The 13,740-nt window shown below is 48.4% G+C and overlaps 1 protein-coding gene across 2 annotated transcripts in view; it reads left to right on the top strand.

Moving 5' to 3' along the window:
• The window catches only part of LOC140201726 (POU domain, class 2, transcription factor 2-like), a 57,947-nt gene extending 56,131 nt beyond the window's left edge, over positions 1 to 1,816 (top strand). For both annotated transcript variants that reach the window (XM_072266307.1, XM_072266308.1), the window contains one exon: positions 1,691 to 1,816. In XM_072266307.1, coding sequence (XP_072122408.1) covers positions 1,691 to 1,730 — 40 coding nt within the window. In that variant the 3' untranslated portion in view covers positions 1,731 to 1,816. The remainder of the gene's footprint in view (positions 1 to 1,690) is intronic.
• The last annotated feature ends 11,924 nt before the right edge of the window (positions 1,817 to 13,740 follow it).

The following is a 13,740-nucleotide window of genomic DNA, read 5'->3' as shown; positions in this document are numbered from 1 at the left end:
ATTTGTGGGTTGTGTTCTCATTTCACTCCAGAGTGGCATTGTATTTCCTTTAGTTATTGGGTATAAGGACTTGAGACCTCTCCTGTGTGGCACGCATATCCCCAATGTACTGACTGTGCCTTGTTGCTGTCTTTCAGAGCGTTTACACTACTCCCTATTCCATCCAATTACCTTCGCCTGACTGTGTGCTCAGCTGGCGTTCGTGTGATCTTTGTGTGTGTTGTGTTCTAACTGTGCTCCCTTTGACTCTCTACTGTTTTAACTGTCGACCCTTTGTGCTGTATTTTGACTATGTACTCTCTCGCTCTGTGCTGTGTTTAGACTGTGTTTTCCTTGAATGTGTTATGTTGGTCTGTATGTTCTCTCTGTGCTGTGTTCTGACCATGTCCTCTCCCTGTGTGTATTGTCTTTGACTGTATGCTCTGTCTCTGTGCTGTATTCTGACTGTGTTCTCTCTCTCTGTGTTGTGTGCTCTCCCTGTGTGTTGTATTCTGATGGTGTACAATCTCTCTGTGCTGTGTTGAGACTGTGTGCTCTGTTGTACTGTATGTTATCTCTGTGTGTGCTGTGTTCTAACTATCCTCTCCCTTTGCTGGGTTCTGTCTGGTTGTTCACTCTGTGGGTGCTGTATGTTGGCAGTAAGCTCTCACTGTGTTTTCTGTATCCTGACTGCGTGCTTTCCTTGTGTGTGTGTGTGTTATGTTTGACTGTATGCTCCCTCTGTGTGTTTTGTTCTGATTGTGTGCTCTGTGTGTGTGTCATCTGCTGTGTTCTGACTGTGTACTCCATCTGTATGTGATGTTTCCTGACTGTATGCTCCTCTTGCTGTGTTCTGACTCAATGATCTCTCCATGTGCTGTGTTTGCACTGTATGCTCTGCCTGTGTGTTGTGTTCTCTGTGCTCTTTGTGTGTTTCCTGTGTTCTGACTGTATGCTCTGTGTATTGTGTGCTCTCTCCCTCTGTCTGGTGTTCTGACAGTATGCACTCCGTTTGTGCTGTGTTCTGATTGTATGCCCTCTCTGTGCTTTGTACTGACCATATGCTCTCTCTATCTGTGCTGTGTTCTGACTGAAAGCTGTGTATGTGTGTACTGTGTTCTGACTGTACACTTCCTCTCTGTGTTGTGTTCTGTCTGTATGCTGTCCCTGTGCATGCTACGTTCTGGGTGCTCTGAGAATTACCGCTGCATTCTCACTGTTCCCCATGGTGTGTACTGTGTTGTCGCTGCCTGTTCCCCATGGTGTGTACTGCATTTTTACTGCCTGTTCTCCAGTATATATATTCTGATGTCCTCTCCAATTGTTCCGCATGGTGTGTATAGTTCTCTCTGCCTGTTCCTCATGGTATGTACAGATCTCACTGCCTGTTCCTCATGGTCTGTATTGTTGTCACCTCTGCCTGTTCCCCACACTCTGTACTGCTGTTCTCACTGCCCGTTCTCCCAGTCTGTACGGGTGTCCTCACTGCCTGTTGCCCATGGTATGTACAGTTCTCACTGCCTGTTTCCATGGTATGTACAGTTCTCACTGCCTGTTGCCCATGGTATGTACAGTTCTCACTGCCTGTTCCGCATGGTATGTACAGTTCTCATTGCCTGTTCCGCATGGTATGTACAGTTCTCACTGCCTGTTCCCCATGGTATGTACAGTTCTCACTGCCTGTTCCCCATTGTCTTCTCTTCTCTTGCAGCCCTCGCGAGTGGTGGGACCATTCCAATTACCAGCCTTGACGCCGGCGGGAACTTGGTGCTGTCCAGTGGCGCAGGCAGTGCAGGGACACAGAGCATCGTTACCTCACCCCTCTTCCTCAACCACCCCAGCCTGCCTCTTCTCGCCAGTAACCCCACGGCCGTCAGTCTGGCTTCGGTCGCCTCTCTGCAGACGAAACCTCCTGCAGCCTGCAGCGAACAGGGGCTGCCCGCGGTCAGCATCGGCCCCGCCGGTTCCAGTGCAGAGTGACCGGGGCGGGGAGGGAGTGCCAATCACTCTGACTCCAGCTTCTCAGCTCCCTCTGGACCTTATGGAGGAGGATCCCAGAGAGGCTGCGCAGGTCTGTGCGACGGGGGCTTGCTCACGGCCTGACGCTCAACCTTCCGAACTTCCACATGGATCCATCACCATTCCCCTTCGGTTTTTTTCTCCTTTAAGTTTTCTCTGGGATTTGGGGTTTTATATCATTTATAGTGTTTATTTTGTATTATTTCCCAGTGGGGAGGGATTTATCTATTTATTTACTGCTTGAAATATTTTATTCAGATACAAAGCCCTCCCCATACTACAAGACCAAACTTAACACATCTTCTCTGCATATTGCTACTATCCAGTGCCTGAACACCCAGTTATATCACTCAAACCAAAAAAAAAGAGACACAACACTTTTTAAAAATGTTTCTCCGGCATTTGAATACTTCAATTAAAACAACCGTGGGTTTTAATTAGATATGAGTGGGAGACGGCCGTGTCCCTGCTCCTATATACCTCATAGCCAGGGTCGGGTTGCAGTGGGAAACCCTCCTCTCTCTCTGCCCCCGGGTCTTCCCGTCCTCACAAACAAACCCTGGCTTTCCTCCGAGATGTATTTAGTAATGAAACAAAGATAAAACCAAAGTAATGTTGAGAGGAGGAGTGGGCCATTTCGACGGGATGGGACTAAACAGGAAGTGGGGGGGGTGGAGAGGGGGCCACCAGCTCCCATCCTGATCCCCGAATCTCTGACCTCAGTTTCGCTTTTCGCTTCCCGCTTTCTGATTTCAGGTGTTTAACTCTAGACTGTGAAACAGTGTGTACACTGTAGTGTGTGAATCCAGGTGTACACCTTCATCTGTGAATCCAGGTGTACACTGTGGTGCGTGAGCCCAGGTGTACACAGTATAGTGTTAGCCTAGCTGTACAAACGTGTGTGAGCTCAGGTTTCTACTGTAGTGTGCGAGCGAGTGCATACACTCGTGTGCACGTGAGTGTGTAGACCAGCGTGCACACTGGGCGTGTGGGCCAGATTCTAGGCAACTGGACGAACTAACACGTACCCTGGGCTTGAGTGAGTTTGTGTCTGTGTATGATCCAAAGTGTACGTGACTGCATAGGAGTGTGCGGATGAGTGTGTGAATCTGTGTACACAAGCGTGTGGGACTACTGTATGAAGCCCTGCATACACCAATGTGTGAAACAGTCTGTTAATGAGTGTGTGGATCAGTGTGTACACAGGAGTGTGAGCCAGCGTGTACGTGAGTACAGCTTTAGGAGAGTGTGTGCAGGGGAGCAAGGGAGCCCAGCCCCTCCTCACTCCCTTTAAACCCCTTTTACACCTGGAATTGAAGTGATCCTCACCTACTTTAGATGGAATGTATCTGTTTAGCTAAATAGTTTTTATAGAAGAAATCTATGTTCGGCTTTTATTGCATATGTATAAAAAACAAAAGAAACTTGACTTTAGACCAAAAATTCTCCTATCTCCACATTAACCAGCTGGTGGTTGACAGCGCATTCCTGATGCACAGAAATACCAAAAAAAAATCCCTGCCCGCAGCTCTTGCTGTGGGGATCTGATCAAGGCTGAGTTCTCAGCCTGGTCGACCCTAATTGCCTCACTCAGCACCGGGCTCCACCCAGTGGCCCAGATAGCTCCCAGTGAATCTCAGCCTCAGCATCTTTATCCATGGCCTTTGGAGGCGGTGGACACCACCAATATTGGTCAGAATCATCAGTATTCACCAGCATTACTACTGTTAATATAACCGTTGTGCTGAAACATGTCTTTACTATTAATTAATGTAATGGGTGGCTCTTATTGTTCACTGAGATTCACTGGATTTATCTGGGGAAACGTATCCCTGTCCAGGGCTCCTACCTTCATTAGGGAGGGGCCTTATTTTGGAACTTGGACGGGGTTTCTGGCACAGGAGCAAATGCACCTCAAGTTGTCCTGCACAGGATCTCTCCAGGGCGGGGGGAAATGAGCTGAGGAGAAACTGTCCTGTGGAAGTCTCTCTGGTCTGGGCCCTGAGGTTCCACCCTGGTCCAGGGCAGTTAGACTCCATCCTGTGCCAAGGTCCAGGGGGGCTTTGTTTTGGGAGGGGTGGGCTGCAGAGGTGATTACCCTGCTCACGGGGGTCTTTTCCCAGGGTTACAAGGTCTACGGATTTAACCCAGTGCTGAGTGAAGATTGTCCCGGCCAAAAATGTGCACATAAAAAGAGTTTGAAATAAACACAGCCAAATAAACCGTGGATCCCCTGAGGAACGAATGCGCCAAGAAACCACCCCGGCGGTAGGGAGATAGCCCGTCATATACCTCATGTACTTTGATGAACCAAATAAAGACAGCACGGGTTTAAGCACAGCACAGCATAGGAACCCTGGCCAGGCAGCAAGTGAAGGCAGTCCGGGTGTACTGCACCGACTGCCCTGTGCCCGGCTGCTGGCCCCGACTGACCACCAGCGCTGGGGTGACAGGGCTGGGGCTGGTGGCACTCTCAGCTACCTCTTCCACCCAGGGTCTGCAGGGCACAGGGGGGCTGAGGAACCCATTCAATTGCAAAACCTATAGAGGAATGCTTTTACAAAATGCCTCTGGACAGTGTGCCTTGCAAGCCGGGGGGAGGGGTGGGGGGCGGGGGGGGAGAAAGAACACGTCCATTGTAACCCAGGCAGAAAATAATTCCAAAGATATAAGTAAAGTGTCCAGTGTAATTCAGAAAGAAAGAGGGAGAGAAGAAGCATTCAATGTAATTTGGAAAGAATCCAGTTAAACCCAAAGAAAGGAGAAGAGTATCCCGTATAATCAAGAGGGAGTGCAGAGCATGCAGCATCGCCCAGAGAAGATTATCCAGTGTGATCCAGAGGGAGTGCAGAGCACGCAGCATCATCCAGAGAAGAGGATCCAGTGTGATCCAGAGGGAGTGCAGAGCACGCAGCATCGCCCAGAGAAGAGGATCCAGTGTGACCCAGAGGGAGTGCAGAGCACGCAGCATCGCCTGAGAAGAGGACCCAGGAAGAGAACAGTAAATGTAGCGTTAACGAGAGGGAGAATACGGAATACAGTGTGATCCAGAAAGAAGAACAGAGGAGGCTCTGGTGTAATCCAGAGAGCGAGAGAGGAAGAGGAGAGCACTCGAAATGCAAGTCAGAAGGGAGACAGATATTAAAGTGCATCCAGTGTTAACCAAATAGACATAAGCACGAATGACACTTCACACAGAAAGCAACATTTCCTCATTCACGCAATGCACACAGAATGCCAGGGGAACTCAGCAGGCCAGGCAGCATCTATGGAAAAGAGTCCTGATGAAGGGTCTCGACCCGAAACGTCAACTGTGCTTTTTTCCATGGATGCTGCCTGGCCTGCGGAATTCCTCCGGCATTTTGTGTGTTTGGCCTGGATTTCCAGCGTCTGCAGATTTTCTCTTGTTTGTGATTTCCTTATTCGATCCAGAGACAGAGAACAAGATCTATATTTTGGAACTGGAAGGTTTGAGTGTCGCCCAAATTCAGGAGTGCGGGAATCCAGTGGGATCTAGATTAGAAAGAACGAAGGGTGAGAAGACGTTGTTGAGGGTGGGTTTGGCTAGGACTTGAGGAGGCTGAGCAGTAGTTAGTGAAGCTCTGTTGCTGTCTGGGTACTGTTCAGTCCCTTCTCCAGTGGCCACCATATTCTTCCTAACAGATTGTACAAGGCAGCCTGGGTCTGTCAGGAGAGCAGCCTCTCCGTGAAACAGGGTCCCCGACTGATGCTGTGCTGTGCTCTGATCTTGTGCGGTCGCTTGTGATTTCTGGACACCGGAAATCTCTCCAGTCTCTGTGGGCGGCAGGTCACACTGCAAGTGTCTTAATGCTTCCCTCAAACCAGTAACCAAACAGAAAAACACTTTAAACGTAAATCAAACAAACCTCGAAAGGAACTTACCAAAGGTTACATCGCCAGTATACCTGGGCAAAGACTTGTGTTCCCAACAGCTTGTTCTGGGAAACAAAATATACAAAGAAAAGCTTGCTGACTTTTTCTACAACCAAAGACAGGGCAACTGTGGTACCTGGTTGTTGGACGGGGTAGGGGTGGGTGGGTGGGTGGGAGGGAGGGAAGGTGGAGGGGTGGGGGGGTGGTGTGTGGTACCCAGCTTCCTGCCCATGCACCCGAAGGTGCCAGCTCTGGTTTAGCCTGTGGACAGGGTGACCTGGAGGCCGGAAGGCCAGCCTCGACCCCTGCTACTCGGCAGAACGGGTGAGGGAAGGCGACAAGCCGGAGGTGAGACACAACCCAGCCTGCCTCTCCCGGGGGGGGAGTGGGGCAGACCCCCACCCTCCACTCGCGTGGGCTGACCCAGAGCTGCTGCCTAGGGACCCTCTGCCGGTGAGGGCATCGAGTGAGTGCCCGCTGCAGTTCAGCAGCAAGCGGGCACAGGTGATTGCTGGCACCTACTCTGATGAGGAGGGCACTGCTCCTAGCTGGGTGATTCGCATTTATGCACTCCAGGGCAATGGGTCCTGCTGAACGGGGGGCTCAGGTGGGGCCAAGACTCCGGCCCTCCACTACACCAGCACCGGGAAGGACTGGGCCAGGATTCCGGCTCACGGGACGGTGGGTGGCGGGGGGGTGGGGGAGGAGAGAAGGGGTGGTGTGCTGCCAGTCCAGACATGCTCAGTCGCAGCTCAGAGTCCAGGTGAAGAATGGTTTAAGGTGGCAGGAACCTCAGGAGAGACAAGATGACTCAGGCGAAAATCTTGTGGCAAACATAGTGTAGCAGAGGGAGAAGAGGCAGAGAGGGAGAAGAGAGGAGGGAGAAGAGGCAGAGAGGAGGGGAAGGGTGAAGAGGGGAGGGGGAAGGGAGCAGCGAGGGAGAAGAGAGGAGGGGAAGGGAGAAGAGAGGAGGGGAAAGGAGAAGGGAGGGGGAGGGGCAGAGAGGAGGGGAGGGAGCAGAGAGGAGGAGGGGGGAGGGAGAAGAAAGGAGGAGGGGGAGGGAGAAGAGAGGAGGAAGGGGAGGGAGAAGAGAGGAGGAAGGGGAGGGAGAAGAGAGGAGGGGAAGGGAGAAGGCAGGGGGAGGGAGAAGAGAGGAGGAGGGGACGGAGAAGAGAGGAGGGGGATGGAGAAGGCGGGGGAGGGGCAGAGAGGAGGAGGGGATAGGGCAGAGAGGGAGAAGTGGAGGAAGAGGGCAGAGAGAGGAGGGAAGGGAGCAGAGAGGGAGAAGAGAGGAGGGGAAAGAGGGTACTGAGGGAGAATAGAGGAGAGGGAGAGGGCAGAGAGAGTGAGAACAGGGGTCAGGGTGAGAAGACACCAGATTCAGGTATAGTGCGGTAGTGAGGATTGGGTGGGGGATAGGAGGCCACAAGAAAGCATGCGAAGAAGACAAACTGAGTGGACAGCTGCTGGCATACAGAGGAGTGATGAACGATAGAGGTGAGGAGAGCCAGAAGGGGTAAGAGCCAGGGATGAGATGGGGAAGAGAGAGCACAGGGGTGAGGCAAGTGGGGGAGAGTGGGAGAGCAGAGTATATTGTGGGAGGGGGGCTGGGGGAGAGGAAGAAGAGAGGGCAGACAGAAATGGCTGAGAGGACAGAGGGCAAGGTAATGCACAGAGAAAGGCCACAAGGGGGCAGGATGTGGAAGGAGAGGTTGAGAGGACTGAGGGACGTGGTCAGCAATGGGGATGAAGGAGAGAGGCCATGGTACAATGCCCCTACCGCCGTTCAGCGGGAGCACTGACCTGTACACAGCTCTAACCCAAAGCTAGAAACAAAGTGTTAAATAAATGAAAATGTAATGAAAACGCTTTTCTTGCGGAATAAAACCAAAGAAACTTCAAATCCACAACTCCACTACCTTCAGTGTTTAAATCCAATTACCCAGCCAAAGTGAACTTTAACCTTTGACCTCAGCTATCCAAAGTGAAATTGTATATTTTATTATATTGTCCTGGGTTTAGCTTTGTAATGTTCTGTATCTTGTTTGATCCCTGTACTGAGAGCACCCTGTGCTGGGGACACCAGTAGATGTAGGCGATGAGAAACTGTCTGTCTGTATTTCTGTACGTCTTTGTAGAGCAATCTTTTCTCTGCCGTTTGTCACCCTCATGCCCCATCACTGACCCCTCATCATCATTGATCCCCCGCCACTCCATCAACCTCCATCACTGACACACTTACACACCCCTGTCACTGCCACACAACCACTATTGCTTTCACACACATCACTGACACACTCTGCCATTGACACACAGATTGCCCCATCGCTGACACAACCCGTTACTGTCACTGAGGCACAACCACACACCCTGTCACTGGCACACACGCACATAACACACACAAACACATCGTCACTCACACACACAACCCCCGTCACACAAACACACACACGCCACTGATGCACAATGCTGTCTCTCTCTCTCTCTCACACACATACACACACACCATCACTGACACACTCTCGTCACGTACACACACACATCGCCACTGACACACACCCTCACTCCCACACATCTCACACCAATCCCACTAACAGCCCACCCGTCACCAATCTCCATCCCCACCATTAGCGACTTCCCAGACACTGAACTATCCAAACGCTCCCCTGACAGCGCTGACCCCGGTCCCAACAGCATCCCACCGGTCGCTATCCCCATTCTCAACACCCCCTACCCGTCACTGACCCTCACTCCTGCAATGGATTTGCCCTTTCTCCTACCCAGCTTAGTCTCCCCAACTCAGCCTGTTCCACTCCCTTAACCCCTCTCCCTACATTCCAGTTCCATCATCGATTCCCCCCACCCTACACATTCGCTCAGCTCCCCTTCCCTGAGCACCTCCCCACCTTGCCATCCGTTGCTCCACTCAGTGAGACATCATGGCCCAGCAGTACTGTGGTCAACCGAACCCTCACTGCTGCCTGTGGACTGGATTCCTGCCCATCTGACGTGGGTTCAGCTGACTGGGCCCCACTGTCGTTTGTTGTGGGATTGGCCTTTCTCTGGCCCCAGCCCTTGGCCCACCACGGTAACAGGGCCCGAGCTCTCACAGCTCTAGGTTCACTGTGGTAACAGGGCTCAGGCTCCCACCGCTCCAGTGGAAATGAAGGGTAGGATGGGGAAGAAGGGTATCTGTACCATTAAACACTCTTCTTCTCCAACCTTCTCCGGGCACAGTATGGGCTGCCCCAGGTCTGTCTGCACCAGGGTCCCAGTTCAGGTCTGGGTTCTGCATCTGTCTCCCACTGACAAAACATCCCACATCCCCCTGAACTCTTCCCGAAGCCCCCTCACTCCCCATCTCACTGACACCCTTCCCTCTCCTCAGTGACTCCTCAATTCCCTCACTGACACAACAACCCTCTTCCTCCTCCCACAACATGGTCACCCTTCATTGATGCCTATCTCTCATCTGCTCCCCTCCCTTCCCTACCACTCACCTTCCATTCCCACAATTCCTCACCTCCCAACCACTACTGACCCTCACCTCCCATCCCAACTCACTTCCTCTCCCCACAATTTCCCTCTCTTCCCCACACCTCCGCTCCACTCACCCCATCACTTCCACCCTCCTTTCCACTCATTTTCCTGCCCCTCGGCTCCCCACCCCAATCCTCCCTCCCAAAAACCCCTTTCCCTGGTTTTGATTTTATCATTTGGACGTCTGTTAAGCTGTGCTAGTCTCTACGTCCTGTGCTAGTGAGTAGATGTTCTGGTGTGTTTCACGAGCTTGGTGTGTACAGTGACGTTAATCCACGTCATTTTTGTAATTTGAGTGTCAAACATCAAAAATAAACTGTACAGTTAAACACAGTCCGGTCCATGTGTTCATTGGTGGACTTCCACAACAGCTGGGCCGGATAACCATCAGGTTAGTACGGGGATAGGAGAAATAGTCTCCCACCAATACATACTTCCCAATCAGCTGCCCTCAATGCAGACGACCATCAATGCAAAGTGAATCCCATCCCTAAATTAACCAGCTGTCAGCAAAATCCAGTTTGAATTCAAATGTCAATAAAGCACACTCTCTATGTAAATCCCCTCGCAGGAAAATACATGCTCAGTAAAACGCACCTTCAATGTGAATCCTTCTCAGTAAAATCACCTTCAGTGTGACTCCCCTCTCAGTAAAACACACCTTCAATGTGAATACCCACTCACTAAAACACGCCCTCATTGGGAATTCCCTCTCAGTAATATGCATTCTCAGTAAAACACACCTTCAGTGTGAATCCCCTCACAGTAAAACACACCTTCAGTGTGAATCCCCTCTCAGTAAAACACACCTTCACTGTGAATCCCCTCTCACTGACATGCATTCTCAGTAAATTACTCCTTTAGTGTGTATGTCTTCTCAGTAAAACACACATCAGTATGAATTCCCTGTCAGTAAAACTACCTTTAGTGTGAATCCCCTCTCAGTGGAATACACCTTCAGTGCAAATCACTTCTTCCTTCACAGTAAAATACAACTTCAATCTGAATCCCCTTTCAGTGAAACACACCGTCAGTGTGAATCCCCTCTCAGTAAAACACTCTTTCAGTGTGAATCACTTCTCAATAAAACACACCTTCAGTGTGATTCACCTCTCAGTAAAATGCATTCTCAGGAAAATAGACATTCAGTGTGAATTACTTATCAGTAAAACACACCTTCAATGTGAAACACACCTTCAGTTTGAATTCCACTTCAGTAAAACACACCTGCAATGTGAATCCCCTCTCAGTAAAATGATTTGTCAGTAAAATACACCTTCACTGTGAGTCCCCTCTCAGTAAAACACACCTTCACTGTGAATCCCCTTTCACTGACATGCATTCTCAGTAAAATACTCCTTTAGTGTGTATGTCTTCTCAGTAAAACACACGTCAGTATGAATTCCCTGTCAGTAAAACTACCTTCAGTGTAAATCCCCTCTCAGTAACATACACCTTCAGAGTGAATCCCTTCTCAGTAAAACACACCTTCAGTCTGAATACCCTCTCACTAAAATACATTCTCAGGAAAATAGACCTTCAGTATGAATTACTTATCAGTAAGACACACCTTCAGTCTGAATCCTCTCTCGGTAATACACACTTTCAGTGTGAATTTCCTCTCAGTAAAACTCACCTTCAGTGTGAATCCCCTCTCAGTAAAACACAAATTCAATGTGAATCCCCTCTCAGTTAGATACACCTTTGTTGTAAACTCCCGCTCAGTAAAATGCATTCTCAGTAAAACACACCACCAGTTTGATTTCTATTTCAGTAAAACACACCTGCAATGTGAAACCCCTATCAGTAAAATGATTTCTCAGTAAAACACACCTTGTGTGAATCCCCTCCCAGTAAAACACAACTTCAGTGTGAATCCCCTCACAATAAAACACAACTTCAGTGTGAATCCCCTCTCAGTAAAATGCACTCTCAGGAAAATGGACCTTCAGTGTGAATTACTTATCAGTAAAACACACCTTTAGTGTGAATCCTCTCTCAGTAAAACACAACTTCAATGTGAATCTCCACTCAGAAAGATGCACCTTCATTGTAAATTCCCTCTCAGTAAAATGCAATCTCAGTAAAACACATCTTCAGTTTGAATTCCACTTCAGTAAAACACACCTGCAATGTGAATCCCCTCTCACTGACATGCATTCTCAGTAAAATACTCCTTTAGTGTGTATGTCTTCTCAGTAAAACACGTCAGTATGAATTCCCTGTCAGTACAACTACCTTTAGTGTGAATCCCCTGTCAGTACAACTACCTTTAGTGTGAATCCCCTCTTAGTGAAATACACCTTCAGTGTGAATCCCCTCTCAGTAAAACACACCTACAGTGTGAATTCCCACTCAGTAAAACACACCTTCAGTGCGAATCCCCTCTCAGTAAAACACACCTTCAGTGTGAATCCCCTCCCAGTAAAACACACCTTCAGTGTGAATCCCCTCTCAGTAAAACAAAACTTCAATGTGAATCCCCTATCAGTAAAACACACCTTCAGTGTGAATCCCCTCTCAGTAAAACACACGTCAGTATGAATTCCCTGTCAGTAAAACGACATTCAGTGTCAATCCCCTCTTAGTGCAATACACCTTCAGTGTGAAGCCCCATCAGTAAAACACACCTTGTGTGAATCCCCTCTCAGTAAAATACACATTCAGTAAAATACACACGTTGTAAACTCCCTCTCAGTAAAATGCATTCTCAGTAAAATACACCTTCACTTTGAATCCCCTCTCAGTAAAATGCATTCTAAGTAAAACACAACTTCAGTGTGAATTTCCCCTCTGTAAAACACACCTTCAGTGTGAATCCCCTCTCTGTAAAACACACCTTCAATGTGAATACCCTCTCAATAAAATGCATTTTCAGGAAAACAGACCTTCAGTGTGAATTACTTATCAGTAAAACACACCTTCAGTGTGAATCCCCTCTCAGTAAAACAAAACTTCAATGTGAATCCTCTCTCAGTAAAATGATTTGTCAGTAAAATACACCTTCACTGTGAGTCCCCTCTTAGTAAAACACACCTTCAGTGTGAATCCCCTCTCAGTAAAACACAAATTCAATGAAAATCCCATCTCATAAAACACACCTTCAATGTGAATCCCCTCTCAGTAAAACTCACCTTCAGTGTGAATCCCCTCTCACTAAAATGCATCCTCAGGAAAATACACCTTTAGTGTGAATTACTTATCAGTAAAACACCCCTTCTCTGTGAATCCCTTCTCGGTAAAACACAACTTCAATGTGATTCCCCACTCAGTAAGATGCACCTTCATTGTAAATTCCCTCTCAGTAAAATGCATTCTCAGTAAAACACACCTTCAGTTTGAATTCCACATCAATAAAACACATCTGCAATTTGAATCCCCTCTCAGTAAAATGATTTGTCAGTAAAATACACCTTCACTGAGTCCCCTCTCAGTAACACACACCTTCTGTGTGAATCCCCTCTCAGTAAAACACACGTTAACTGTGAGTCCCCTCTCAGTAAAACACATTCAGTGTGAATCCCCTCTCAGTAAAAGACATCTTCACTGTGAGTCCCCACTCAGTAAAACACACATTCAGTGTGAATCCCCTCAGTAAAACACACATTCAGTGTGAATCCCCTCTCAGTAAAACACACATTCAGTGTGAATCCCCTCTCAGTAAAACACAAATTCAATGTGAATCCCCTCTCGGTAAAACACACCTTCGTTGTTAACTCCCTCTCAGTAAAATGCATTCTCAGTAAAACACACCACCAGTTTGATTTCTATTTCAGTAAAACACACCTGCAATGCGAAACCGCTATCAGTAAAATGATTTCTCAGTAAAATACACCTTCACTTTGAATCCCCTCTCAGTAAAATGCATTCTTAGTAAAACACAACTTCAGTGTGAATTTCCCCTCTGTAAAACACACCTTCAGTGTGAATCCCCTCTCTGTAAAACACACCTTCAATGTGAATACCCTCTCACTAAAATGCATTTTCAGGAAAACAGACCTTCAGTGTGAATTACTTATCAGTAAAACACACCTTCAGTGTGAATCCCCTCTCAGTAAAACACAACTTCAATGTGAATCCTCTCTCAGTAAAATGATTTGCCAGTAAAATACACCCTCACTGTGAGTCCCCTCTTAGTAAAACACACCTTCAGTGTGAATCCCCTCTCAGTAAAACACACCTTCAGTATGAATCCCCTCTCAGTAAAACACACCTTCAGTATGAATCCCCTCTCAGTAAAACACACCTTCAGTATGAATCCCCTCTCAGTAAAACACACCTTCACTGTGTATCCCCTCTCACTGACAT

The sequence above is a fragment of the Mobula birostris genome, chromosome 8 (genome assembly GCF_030028105.1).
Source record: "Mobula birostris isolate sMobBir1 chromosome 8, sMobBir1.hap1, whole genome shotgun sequence".
Classification (NCBI taxonomy): Eukaryota; Metazoa; Chordata; class Chondrichthyes; order Myliobatiformes; family Myliobatidae; genus Mobula; species Mobula birostris.
The sequence above is the reverse complement of the archived record's forward strand: the minus strand, read 5'-3'. Positions and strand labels throughout refer to the sequence as shown.